The 12,882-nt window shown below is 31.5% G+C and overlaps 1 protein-coding gene and 1 long non-coding RNA gene across 7 annotated transcripts in view; one reads left to right on the forward strand and one right to left on the reverse strand.

Moving 5' to 3' along the window:
• LOC149907196 (uncharacterized protein CG43867) overlaps positions 1-12,882 on the forward strand; it is a 245,344-nt gene that overhangs the window by 206,537 nt on the left and 25,925 nt on the right. For 5 of the 6 annotated variants that reach the window (XM_090103576.1, XM_090103571.1, XM_090103572.1 and 2 more), the window contains 4 exons: positions 5,277-5,372; positions 6,573-6,761; positions 9,425-9,541; positions 12,601-12,768. In XM_090103576.1, the coding sequence (XP_089959702.1) occupies positions 5,277-5,372; positions 6,573-6,761; positions 9,425-9,541; positions 12,601-12,768 (570 nt within the window). The remainder of the gene's footprint in view (positions 1-5,276; positions 5,373-6,572; positions 6,762-9,424; positions 9,542-12,600; positions 12,769-12,882) is intronic. The other variant, XM_090103574.1, reaches the window with a different exon arrangement.
• Positions 11,385-12,253, reverse strand: LOC149907199 (uncharacterized). The gene is made up of 2 exons (XR_016456912.1): positions 12,008-12,253; positions 11,385-11,575 (listed from the first exon to the last, which is right to left on the reverse strand). It is a non-coding gene; the product is annotated as an uncharacterized LOC149907199 (long non-coding RNA).

Here is a 12,882-nt window from a genome sequence, read left to right on the forward strand (position 1 = left end):
GATTGTTTTATTATGTGAAAACACGTCTTTCGGACTCATTTGTTTGTTATAAGTGGTGAAATTGAGGATATTTTCTACTGATAAAATGTATGAATAAAATAAAATATTTTGACAATAATTTTGCATAAGAACCTTTACATCCTACTCTAATGGAAAGTAAATTAATATTTTATAAGCTTTGTCGTACCTTCCCAATGATCAATAATTTCAATATAATAATCATCATTAAGGTTTTTCGTTAGTACAACAACAAATAAGGAAAAACACATTTTTACGAGGAATTTTTATCAGACTATAGGTACCATCAGTAACTCAATATGGGACAAAACATAAATTGTTATTACAATGTTATTCGTCAATAAGTCTCATAATTTGTCTTATAAATATTTTTATAGCATTACCGTTAATAAACGATAATTGAATATCGATCTCAACATTATTTGATTTGTAAGCAAGAAGTTTAAATTATGAAACGTATAACAATAGGAAGTAATTTCATTATAATAATACTGTCTGTAGTGGATGATTGGATATTAAATATTTTAGTTAATTATTTTAAAACAAATGGCCTATTTACAAGGTTCATCAAAAATTACTTCTAACATGATATTTACTTTTTTAATATATTTAGATCACAATGTTATGATGATTATAAGGTGAAATAATATAATTTATAATAAAATATTAATTAAGAGACTCGACTGAAATCTAATATGTATTAATAAATAATGCATATTACATAATATTAATGAGTCATGATATGTTTTCCTGATCGTAACCACAGAATACTAAAACACTCGTCATTAACCCAAAACTAATCTCATTCATATTATTGACAATAATTATTACAATTTATTCTTATTAAAACTATAACAGCTTTAAATTATTTGATTAAACATTAGATATGTAATTGTTAATTAAAATTTAAAACGTATAAAAATATAGAAACCTGAATTATATTTATAGTATGGAAATACATAAGCTTTTATTTATTTGGTAGATTTTCTAAAAATAATAATGGTAAAGAAATAATATGTCAAGAAAGCTCTAAATGTACGTTTTATTATAGTTGGAAAACAATAGGTATCAAATATAGCGTTCGTGTTACTTCACGAAAACACAAAACTAAAATATGAACACGAAATGTGAGAACCCGCCATACATAGGGAACTATTGTCTAGCTATGATTTATTATTTATAGTAGCGAGACACTTTGGGGTTAACTTTGAGTTAGGTTAATTAAAACTTGAGAAGATTTTAACTACATTAATAAATCATACCAGTAGAAATGCTGGGCAAATAAATAATTATTATTACTTAATCAATTATGGCTGTTTACAAGATTTCCATAGCCTCGAAAGTGGGCGCTTAAAAAATCACGGATGCAACATATCCGTGACATTTCCAATCAAGATGGACGCCTTTGATCTATTTTTGGCGCCAAATGGAGCGTGTCGTTTGTAAACATTCAGATTGATTGCACTGCACTAAGAGCAATAAACAGTGATCGGAAAGGTGTCGTAATGGCTTGTCTAGGAAATCCAGAGAGACCACACATTGTATTTATTCTGTCTCAATATTGAGTGTTGTTCTCGGACACAAGGGTAATCTCCTATGTACATTTAGATGTACAGTCTCAGTCTAATAGGTAATTTTTAGTGTTTTAATGACATAAAATCATTATTTTATTGAAGAAATCTATTGGGATTAAATTAACAAATAACATTGTACCTACTTTTCAATAATATATTCTCAACTTACATTAGGCAGAAATCACGAGGGAGCAATAATTCAAGTAGCTAATAAATACAGAGCTATCACGGCTAATGTTGCGCATATAAATTCTATGAGCGCAATAAATATTGAAATATATTTTCACTGCCGAAATTGCCTATATTTCAAACGTTCCGGCATGATACGTTTTGAGAAAACGTGCATCAAGTTCTGTATGAAAATGATCCAACAAAATGCGTAATTTATTTACGTATTTATATGGCTATATAGTATATATACTAGTAGGTATATACGTATATATATATAGCTTTTACGTATTTTGTTTTGGTTCTTGTAACTTATAAAGTTGAGATTAGGCAGGTATCCAATATTCTACCTCTATCTATCTACTTTATAACATTTCTTTTCCTTAATCCACTCACGAAATATTCTTTGTTACAAAAAATATATATATTTACATATTATAATGCTATTTGAATCTCAATCAAGAAAAAAGCATAAAAACAATATACGTATATAGGTAGGTACTCTATTGCTTCTAATATTTTAGTATAACAAATCACAATTTATAGCCCACGTCCGTCCGTCCTATTGCTATAGCGAATGTCCATAATACCGACAAAGCATATTTATTACGCCTCTAAAGTCTAAAGCAATACGAAAGCATTAATTACATCCCATCTTTAGCCTAACAGCATAATTAACGGCCGCCTATAGCTTCAGAATAAATAAGGAAGTAACTAAACGAGTAATTCATTGCTGCCAGCATTTTAATTAACCCCGCCGATGTTAATGAACGATGTTTACACTTACCAGAAAGTTGTTAATGTTAATTAATACTATTGGAGCAGATTGAGTCAATATATAGCTACCTAATAAACTGTAAAAAATGGTTAATCAAAAGTTTGATCTGTTTGTAGAGATGGGATATTTAATAAATAATTTGGATATTATACTTTCTAGACACTGAAAATTACTTACTTACTTAAGGTTAAATGTATAACTATTTAACTTAAAGTTAAATGTTAATGTAAACTTATTTAACTTAAAGTTAAATGTTACTGCGAAATCATCAACTTTATGCACAAAGAAATCCAATTAATAATTGATAATATATCAAAAGCGATAGCGCATTCTTCTAGCTACAAATTAAAGTTCTCTTTCTTTGTTTCATTACAAAACAAACGATCACAACAAATCAGTCTCTAGACGTAAACTAACCAAGTTACTGTCTTATATTTACGTCTATCCGTGAGCTCAATTCAGTTTTAAACGCTAACAAATAAAATTAGTGTTGTCATTTCCCGTACTCCGCCCATTGCTTATTTTTCTTTAGTGTTGCCCGATTTAGTCGTGAAGTCCTCCCTCCCTCCTGTCGGCTGTCGCTGACTCAGGCAAATAACGCCGTTTGTGATTAATGCCGACTATTCTTGTACCTAATACACTCTAGTTCCTTTGTTCTAGTGTCTTTTTGTATAAAAAAATAATTATGAAAACTGTCAATGTAGAGTTGGGTTAGTCTCTATAATTTGTAACTGAATATTTTGCATAATACTTTATCACTTTAATTCTAGTCTTCTCGTTAAAAGATCAAAGATTTGTTTCATGCCAGCATAAAGAAATTAACCTACCGCCCAGTTTATACAAAATCAAGCTTATAAATATGTAATTTTCAAGAGTAAAATAAGAAATAGAGAATACGTACGCCATAGTATTTACAATACAATTAAAATGTTCCAAATAATGCATCAAATTTTTACAACTTAGCCCACATTTTAGCCTGGTTGGTTAATGAACCATAAAGCTTCATTGTTTCACAAATAAATCTAAAAGCAGACTGAAGAGTGTAAACCAGTGTTTAGTGAAAGAACATTGAACTTAGGTGTTATTTGAAGTGTGAAATGTTTGGAGCGCAGATAATAAAAGACATCGGAATGTTGGTCTCTTGTGGACTCGCGGACATGTGTAAGTTATGAGTGACAGTTTTATTAATAAGTTTCTATTTTACTGTTTCGTTAAATAAATAAAATAAAGAATGAGGCTTTTGATTTAATGTATATATTTTTTTTTATATCTAACTGCAACATGATAAAATTATAAGATTCTTGTTGAAGTGAGAACTTTAGTTGCTTTGAGCACTTTTTGGTAGTGAAAAATCATTATTACCAAAATATGTTAACATTCGTGCATTATGAATTCATATTTGACATTAAAAAAAAAAGACTTAGCAATTGAGAAATTATTTAAGAAGGTTCAAGGCACAGAACTTTTCCGTGGTAATTATCTATCACGGGAAATATTAATAACAAAACTAACTTATTTATTCTTCATCTTCAATGACAAACACAAAACCTTACTAACTCTTGCGGAAATCATAAATTATTTGGTATTTACTGAACTGAGAGGTTATAATACATAAACCGTTCTTCCGTTCAGTTCCATTCGTGATTGGATTATGCTCGTACATTACAAAGCGTACGTGTGAACGATAGCTTTGATGAAGATTAGTGAATGAAGAGCGGTTGATTCGCTTCAGTGAAAATCAATTAACCGCGTGGGTTTAAAATAAAGCTTTTGCATGTTCATCACGCGTTTTTAATAAGATGTAGATATGCAGATTAGAATAAGATATAGGTTTAATCAAAAGAAGGAAAAAAGTTAGGAATGCTTGGTGTAAATTGTCCCTTCCATTTAAAACTGTGAACAATATTTTTTTTTCTGAAACTTGTTATGAAATATGAAGAAAGATAATTTTTAGTTAAATTTTTAAAGAAAAACGAGCAAACAATGTACTTTCTTTCAGTATTGTTCGAATTAAACAAGAATTCGAATTCCTGTTCACGCGCGCTTCTTATTTTTTTCAAGAGAAAAAATCTTGAGCATTTAATTATGTAGATTGTAGAGACATTTGAGATGTAGAGATTGAAGTAATCGAGCTTTCGTTATTGTTTTATCTCTTTGTAATCTTGTGGAGTACGTCTTACTACTATTATAATATATGGCTTAGTTACGTAGCTATAACAATACAATTTCATGCAATGCGGTCTGCAAACAGGAACCACGTTGCCGCAGTACCCTGATACATATCTAAGTTTTGCAAACATATTATATACGTTGCGGTTTCATACATAAGTTTGTTACGTGAGATTGTCGCTAATAAATCATAACATTTACACCTTAAGTAGTACGGTAGGATTATAAGCTTAAATGTTTCGTAGATATGCAAGTGAGCCAGGACGTAATACCTATGTATTTATTCAAAAATACAATTTTAGCAGTTGACTATTTGTGTTGTAATAGAAAAATGTGCCTATATTATATTCATTTGATAAGACGTATTAAATAAATAGGTTCTGAAGTCATCAGTTTCTATGTCTATATTATATCCCCAAATGTTAAAATATCACAAGAAAAGTAATTTTATCTCAACGTAAATGGACTTCTGAAGTTTATATCCAGAATATTTGTAGATCATAATAACTAATAAGTTTGGGAGCCGAATAAGCACTTCAATGTACCTACCTACAATTTTTACATTCCAGGTCCGCGCCATGGAGCAGCGGCTGTGCGAGTGGCCGGCGGGCGCTGAAGGTGCCCCCAAAGCCATCTCGAGGCTTGAAGGCCAGATAGAAGAACAGGTAAACAACAATTATTAATGATAGTGATGACATCAGATCGCCCAACTGCTCCTTTGTGTTGCCAAAAAAAACCATAATGACTGTGTATCTCCACCTTTACATGCTACCAGTTAAGGCGTGTACTGACTAGCTTTATTAAGGCCAAGCTAAAATAATCAACAGATGAAAGTGCATACAGACAGGGCAGGTGAAGTGTAATCAAACGCGTAATCCTAGATGGTTATCACGTGGATGATTTTAACGGTCTATTATATAGAAAAACGTGTACAAAACAATATTCTTTATTAGTGTGAAAATTACATTATTAAATTCGAAGTGAATTAGTACCTACGACGGTAATTTTGGAATCTTAATCAATTTTAGTTTCAATTCAAAATAATATCATTAAACATAATAAACAGCCGTTTATTATGTTTAATGATATTATTATTGTACATATATGCAGTCGTTAAACCTTTGAAAAGTGGAACCGAGTTGACAGTTCTGTTGTTCACCAGAATAGAATTTTAAATTGTCAGTTCGCCTATAAATGAAATTGGAAGTTTACTGCCGCTCAGGGAACAATAAAATTAACTAATTCAAACATTACGACCGCTTACATCCTTATTGGATTACATTTAATCTGAAACTAAGAATAGATGAATTGAACAATTTTGTATTGCTTAAAATCTCAAATATAAAATGTTTACTTTTCTAGTAACGCAAAACTTCTAACACTTATTTTCAATAGCCTTGCTTTATTTATTAAAATAAAATTAATACTACAATGCATGTGCGAATTTTGATAAAGCGAATGCATCCTAACTAGTAACTACGTCACTGTCATTTGGTTACGAAATGGAACGTCATCACAAAACGTCATTTCAATGATGTCAAACGACAAACGTCACTATTCATTTCAAATTCCTGTGTTAATGACGCGATTACCGTTACGTGTTTACGATCGTACTATAAAGTTTGTTTACCTTCCAATTAACTTTTAAATAAATGTAATGAATGAGAGGTAGTACAAAATTAATGATATGGAACTGTATTTATAATATTTAGAAATGTTTTATCCATTCATTACGAAAAGATTCAATTAGAAAAATGCAGGTAAACAAATCTTTCACGTGTAAAGTAATACTGTTTCATAATTTTGAATAAAACGTGCCAAAATGAAGATTTATTCGGAACGCTATAACGTTAATTTATTCATAGAAGCAGCTGCGACTTCAGGACGCGAAACAAGTTGAAGCAAAGGCCGCTCGTATAAAAGAGTGGGTTACTAACAAACTACGGGAATTGGAACAACAAAATCAGCTACTTAGAGAACAAAATGACCGGTGCAATCAACAATTAGAATTATTAAGGAACCACATTGCAACACAGGGCAGTAGGAATAGCACAGTAAGTTGAAAATATTGATTTTTACAGTGTATGCCAAATAACTTTGTATAGAGGCAAGTAATAAACTGCATTACATTGAAGTGAAAACAGCAGGTGTGTCCCCCAAACTATTTGAAGTAGAATTATTATAATCAGTAGACAGTCAGCTACCTATGAAATAAGAAACAAGCTGTTTAGAGTGTATTTTAATATTACTAATATGTTTATTTATGTATAAAAAATGTTTATATAATAACAAAGTTATTTGTCATATTGTTATATTCTTTAGTCTTATTTTTCATTCAAAAATAATGTTGCATAGTTTTTATCGTCACCTAGTTCATCTCTGTTGTCATGTTCACATGAAACCATGGTCAGACATCAAAAAGAGTTTCACATATCGACGATGAAGTATCAATACCTCCTAACTAACATTTTAGCGATTTTCGTTTTATAGCATTTTCGTACTTAAAATAGAGTAATACATAGGCCCATAAAGGTCATTTCTCTGTAAACAGTCAATTTGAGCAAATATTAAAGTGTAGCAATACCTTATAACAAAAGTTGCGTCATTTTTGCTGGCAATATATTCTAACTAAACCCTGACGCGTCCGCTCTGTTTTTAAGCACGCTTTCCTTGGGCTCATTTACAGTTTATTCCTGGGTTAGAAGTGGTGAGTTTGGCATGCTTTCAAACCAAGAAGAAAGTATCCTAACACGTGCTTCTCCATAACTCAACAAACCATCGAAAAATTGCCATTCTTGACGATTTTTTTTATGCTTTTCCAAAACTACCATCGCATTATGCGCGTAAAGATACCAACAAATTGTTCGTAGAGTCAATTAAATTACTAAGCATTGTACATGTTACTGGTATGACGAAACAGCTGCTGACCTGACGTCTAGCACTTTTGTTTCGTTTGTAATTAATTACCTGGAAAAGCAAAGTGTAAGCCTACAGCTGCCTATAATTATATTTTCTGACGGAAGCCCTTACCAAAATCGCCTATTTTGCGTGAGAGATGGAGGTGGGGGAAACCAGCTAAAACTGAAACCACCCGAGCACATTAAGCCAAGCAGCTTGTGAGGGCTGCGGAAGGCTTCAGGGAGGGACCCGGGAGACCCCAGGTGTCTTGCCCTGTACTCCGCAACCCCCGTACATTCCATGATGACGTGGGCTGCCGTTTCCTCGGACGCCATGCATGCTCTGCATAGCGGACTGTCTGTGATCCCTAAATTAAAGAGATGTTTGTTGAAGGGGCCGTGCCCTGTGAGAGTCTCTGTTATTACACGTAGTTGCACTCTACGTAGGTTGAGAATCTGACGTGCAAGTCTAGAGTCAATGTTTGGTAGGGCTTCTCTGGCTTGCTTGCAGTCAGATCTGCTAGAACATTCTGCTTTTTGTGCAGTGTTAAGTAGCTGGGTAATCATCAGCCGGATCCAGCTTGCAGGTAGCGGTATAATGGGAAAAGGTCCCATGACCGGTGTTTGAGATGTCCTTCTGGCTAATATGTCAGTAGCATCGTTTCCTCGTGTGTCATTTTATTCATTGTAGTACTAGGGACTTTCCCAGATCACATACCCTAGTTAGGGCTATGTGACACTCTAGAATTAACCCTGAAGTGATTTCATGGCTTTTAATTGCCATGAGTGCTGCTTTGCTATCCGATAGGATCCGAATCGAAAAGTTGTTACATTCCATTTGATTATGGCTGAAGCTGCAAGTAGAAGTCCTAGGCATTCAGCCTGAAAGATTGTATTACGGGGTCCCAAGGGGTGCGAGATGTTAATGTTTAGGTCCTCAGAGAAGACCCCAGCACCCGTGCCATTTTCAGTCTTGGACCCGTCCGTGAAGATGAGTAAATCTTCGACGCTGTTGTGCTCTGATGTGTTCACGTAGCTGTATCTTATATTTCTTGACTTGAACGCCAACTTAAGAACAAAGAAATTTACGTTCCAAGTGATTATGCCACTATAACCAAAGCAGCAAGAAAATCTCGTCCATATGAAGTTGAACAAATTGAAATAATGTTTTATATTTAAATCACTATCTTCGAGCATAATCACGTGTAGTGACAGGATTTTAAATCAAAATTTTACTATAGTATTGATACAAAAACCTAATATTAAAATAAAAATATGTTGTTATCTTTAGAACAATTTCTTCTAAGTATATTGGCAATAACTTGTATCTAAAAAATACGGCTTTCTGTTTAAATACAATTAAAAGCAATATCTAATATCTGCATGTTTTTTTTTTAATCTTTGAAGTTACATTTAATAAATGATTCCATGATATCTAATATCCTTTGATAATGAACGTTAGCTAAAATAATAATTAAAAACAGTAACGAAAAATAAATAAAACGTTTTTTTTATCTACTGAAAAATGTAGTTTTTGTAGTTAGCATATATTGACACTTCATCGTCGATATATTATAAATAAACCCTAAATTTATAAATAAAACAATTATCAGAAAAATTGATCACATTAAAATCCATATACTGGTGACAACTAACAATCTCTATTTTATTCAAAACTTAACTAAAAGTGATAAGAATATAGTATCTGCATCAAGCTAAGTAAAATCAACTCAATATAAGACAAATTGTATAAAAATTTTCTACTGGTGACAACCTATGTTTACTTTAAGAAGAAGACTATTGGTAATTATTTCTCACAGCAGTTTCTACCCTCTCGGGGAAGTTTATCGCTAGAAGTGAGAACAGAAGACTCAACTCGTGCTACCAGTCTTTTAGCATCAATCAGACGACGCTCTGAAAGCTTAGAGGGTCCCCAGGTAGCATAGATTAAATGTTGTAACGCTAGACTGCAAGCACTATAGATTAAACCACTTATAAATTATTTGATTACACAAATTGATATAAAATTGTAAAGTTACATATTTATGTATAAATTGGAATATATGTTTATGAAATGTAATATATAACTTTTTATATATGTTTCTCATTTATCCTCCAACCTGTCAATTAGCATTGACATGTACATCATCATTTTAAATATCAAATTATCCCTTATAGACGTCTATATCAGTTTGTCAAATCAATTTAATTAAGTTAAAAACTATAATTTTAATTTATTGTATAATCCTGTCATGTGTTATCATTAGATATTTATTTGCAAATAACAGTATTAAAATATTATTTAAGTGCACTTACAACTTCACAAAAGAAGATTAATGCTACTCAATATTTTATAATTTGCATTTTAAATACAAGATTTTTTTTAATATTTTATTGTATATAATTTAATGCTGAAGTTATTAATTAATTTATAATGACTTTTCTAGTTTTAAAACACACAAAACAAGAGACAACTTTAATTTCTTTCTCTTGTTTTAAATCATACCGTTTTAACTGAACTATCTAATTTTTTTCAGACATTTGGGATAAAGAAACATGCATGTTTTAAAATAAAATTATTATGTATTGTCATGTTCGATAATTGGCTTTTACAAAAATTATTATTTCCTCATTCATTAAACCCATGTTGTATATTTATTTAACACATTGAGTTGTAATATTGTAAAAGTATTTGCACATTATTTCTTACTATACCATGTTTGTAATACAGACTATAGTCTAATAAGAATAATAACAGTTGTTTATGTTATCTTTTAAATTATAGAAAGAAATGAATACCCAGAAATATTCTGACTATTTAATAGGGCTCTTATTAGTTTGCAATATGCATACTTGCGCCATCTCAGAGCAATAAACCTATAGAGTACTTGTATCGAGCGTATACAATTTACATATATTTGTTTCTCTCTATCTAAAGAAAACGTCGTATGAAAGAATGAGATACCTATAGACTACAAGCTACGTTTCAACATAGTCATGGCACCATTTTTACTATAGGTACGTATTTAGATAGATAGAAGGTGATAGTGATGGGATGTGCTTCAATCGATAAAATCGTGAATGCATTTTGCATTTACGGTTTCGTGAAATAATAAATAATAAAAAAAAACAAAATTAATCATAAATTTCAGTTGAATACATTATTTGTTTAATCCTACGAATATAATAAATGCGAAATTATGCGAGAATGGATAACTTTCTCTTTCACTGCTGAACCGATTACAATGAAATTTTGTACATACACACATAGGATAGGTTTTATACCGGAAATCCCACGTGAACGGGAACTGTGCGGGATTTTCTTTAAAAACGCGGGCGGAAAGCTAGTATATTTTAAAATAAATTTTAAAACTTGAAATGTAACTAATTTAAAATAAAGATCAATAAAGTTAAAGGAGTGAGGAGAAAGGCACAGTCAGCATGAATTTTAACAAGTTCATAAAAGGACAGTCTTAAAGAAAACATTTTCCTTACATCCTACTAATAAAGCGAAAGTTTGTGAGGATGGATGTTTGTTACTCTTTCACGCGAAAACTACTAAACCGAATACAATGAAATTTGGAAAAATTACTTTTGATCCCGTAAATCCCACAGGAATGGGAACTATGCGGGTTTTTCTTTGAAAACGCATGTATATTAAGTATGTATTTCAATAGTAGTTTCTCATCTATGAGAACTGTCATTTAATCAACCGTTTAATTTTCACATAGTTACACATTTAAAGTAAATGTGTAAAAAAATTTCCAAATAAAAATTCACTCACACACAAATGTATTTATTATCTAAAGGAACAAAAAAAAACGTAAGCGTAAGATTGCACAATTCTTCTAGAGTATCCATCTTGATAACACGCAGGCTCGAAATGCAGTGAACACAATCTAGCAAATTTCGACGGCGTCCAATCTACACGTCTCATGTTTTATACCCATTTTTTATTTAGCTCTGGAAATCTAAAACAAAATGAATTTATTAATAATCTAAAAGAGAAACAACAAACTAAACAGATAAGTCAAATAAAACAACCACGTGGTATTTTTTATTTTCCTGCTGTAGAAAATTTACATCTATTATTTGCTACAACAACTACATATAAATCTGATATAAGAAACAAAATAAATAAATCAACGTTAATATGAAATAGATTTTTTGTCATAAATCGATAATATACGCTAAATGTGTTACAACACTACGGTGGTAAACAAAATGCCAAACGTGATAATATTGTGACATTTTTTAAAAATTATTTAATTCTTTTGTATTCCACAACCCCATAAAGTGGGTACATGTTACAGTTACAACATAAACTTATAAAAAAGCGCTTGATAAAACCTTCAAATAGGGTTAGAACATAAATATTTATCAATTTGCTGAAAATCACTTACCGATGGAAAGATATTTTTTCATTGTTTTCATCCAAAACTCCCATTCGACTAGTAATAGCCGGTAGCTAAACATACAATAGTCATTTTAGCACACTGACAAATAAAAAGAAACACTATACACTTTATATTTTCTAAATATTTCGTTAAAAACACTTGACGCACCGAGACCTCCAGCTGGAAGGCAAACAAAACATAGCCGGCGCGCTACGTTTGAAGACAGTGCAGATACTCTATCGCTATCTCAATCTGACTAATGCTGTTATTGACTAAGAGTAAGTAGATTAGAAAATATGTATTTTGTTCTGTCTCAATATAAGAACTCTATAGGTTTATTTAGGTTTATTGCTCTGAGGGTTTATTCCTCTGAGTGCGCCATAGTCACATTTATAACTATTGAGGGTTGATGTATAAAAAACCGCAAAAACACCCTTCAAATTTTCATACAATGATACATCTCTTTTCCCATTAAATCTGCAAGTCATTCATCACGTAACATTAGGTTAGGTTAACACTCTGTGGTAACATTAGCAATTATTGCAAATTAAGGAAAGTCACATAACTAGAGGAAACAATAATAAATACTTTATTTTCAGTTACCGCTAACAACCTCAGAGCCACACTACAGTACACCAGTACGGCATAGACGAAACCTATCGATCGGAACAACGAATTTGACGCAAACTAATGTAACACAAATAACCACTATGAATAGGACAATGGATGAACGGACCACAGCAAGCTTGCTGGCTGATGATTTGGCGGTAAGAGCTTCTTGTTTTTAAAGTGATTATTTGAAAATTTAAATGTATCCCGGATAAAAGTATTTTGATATAATTTGACTTACAATGTTCAGTCGTTTTGAATAAACAGAATAA

This window comes from Colias eurytheme, chromosome 7 (assembly GCF_061535395.1).
Source record: "Colias eurytheme isolate Ceu_HAF_F1 chromosome 7, ilColEury1 Martin Lab GWU primary, whole genome shotgun sequence".
In the NCBI taxonomy this organism is placed as follows: domain Eukaryota; kingdom Metazoa; phylum Arthropoda; class Insecta; order Lepidoptera; family Pieridae; genus Colias; species Colias eurytheme.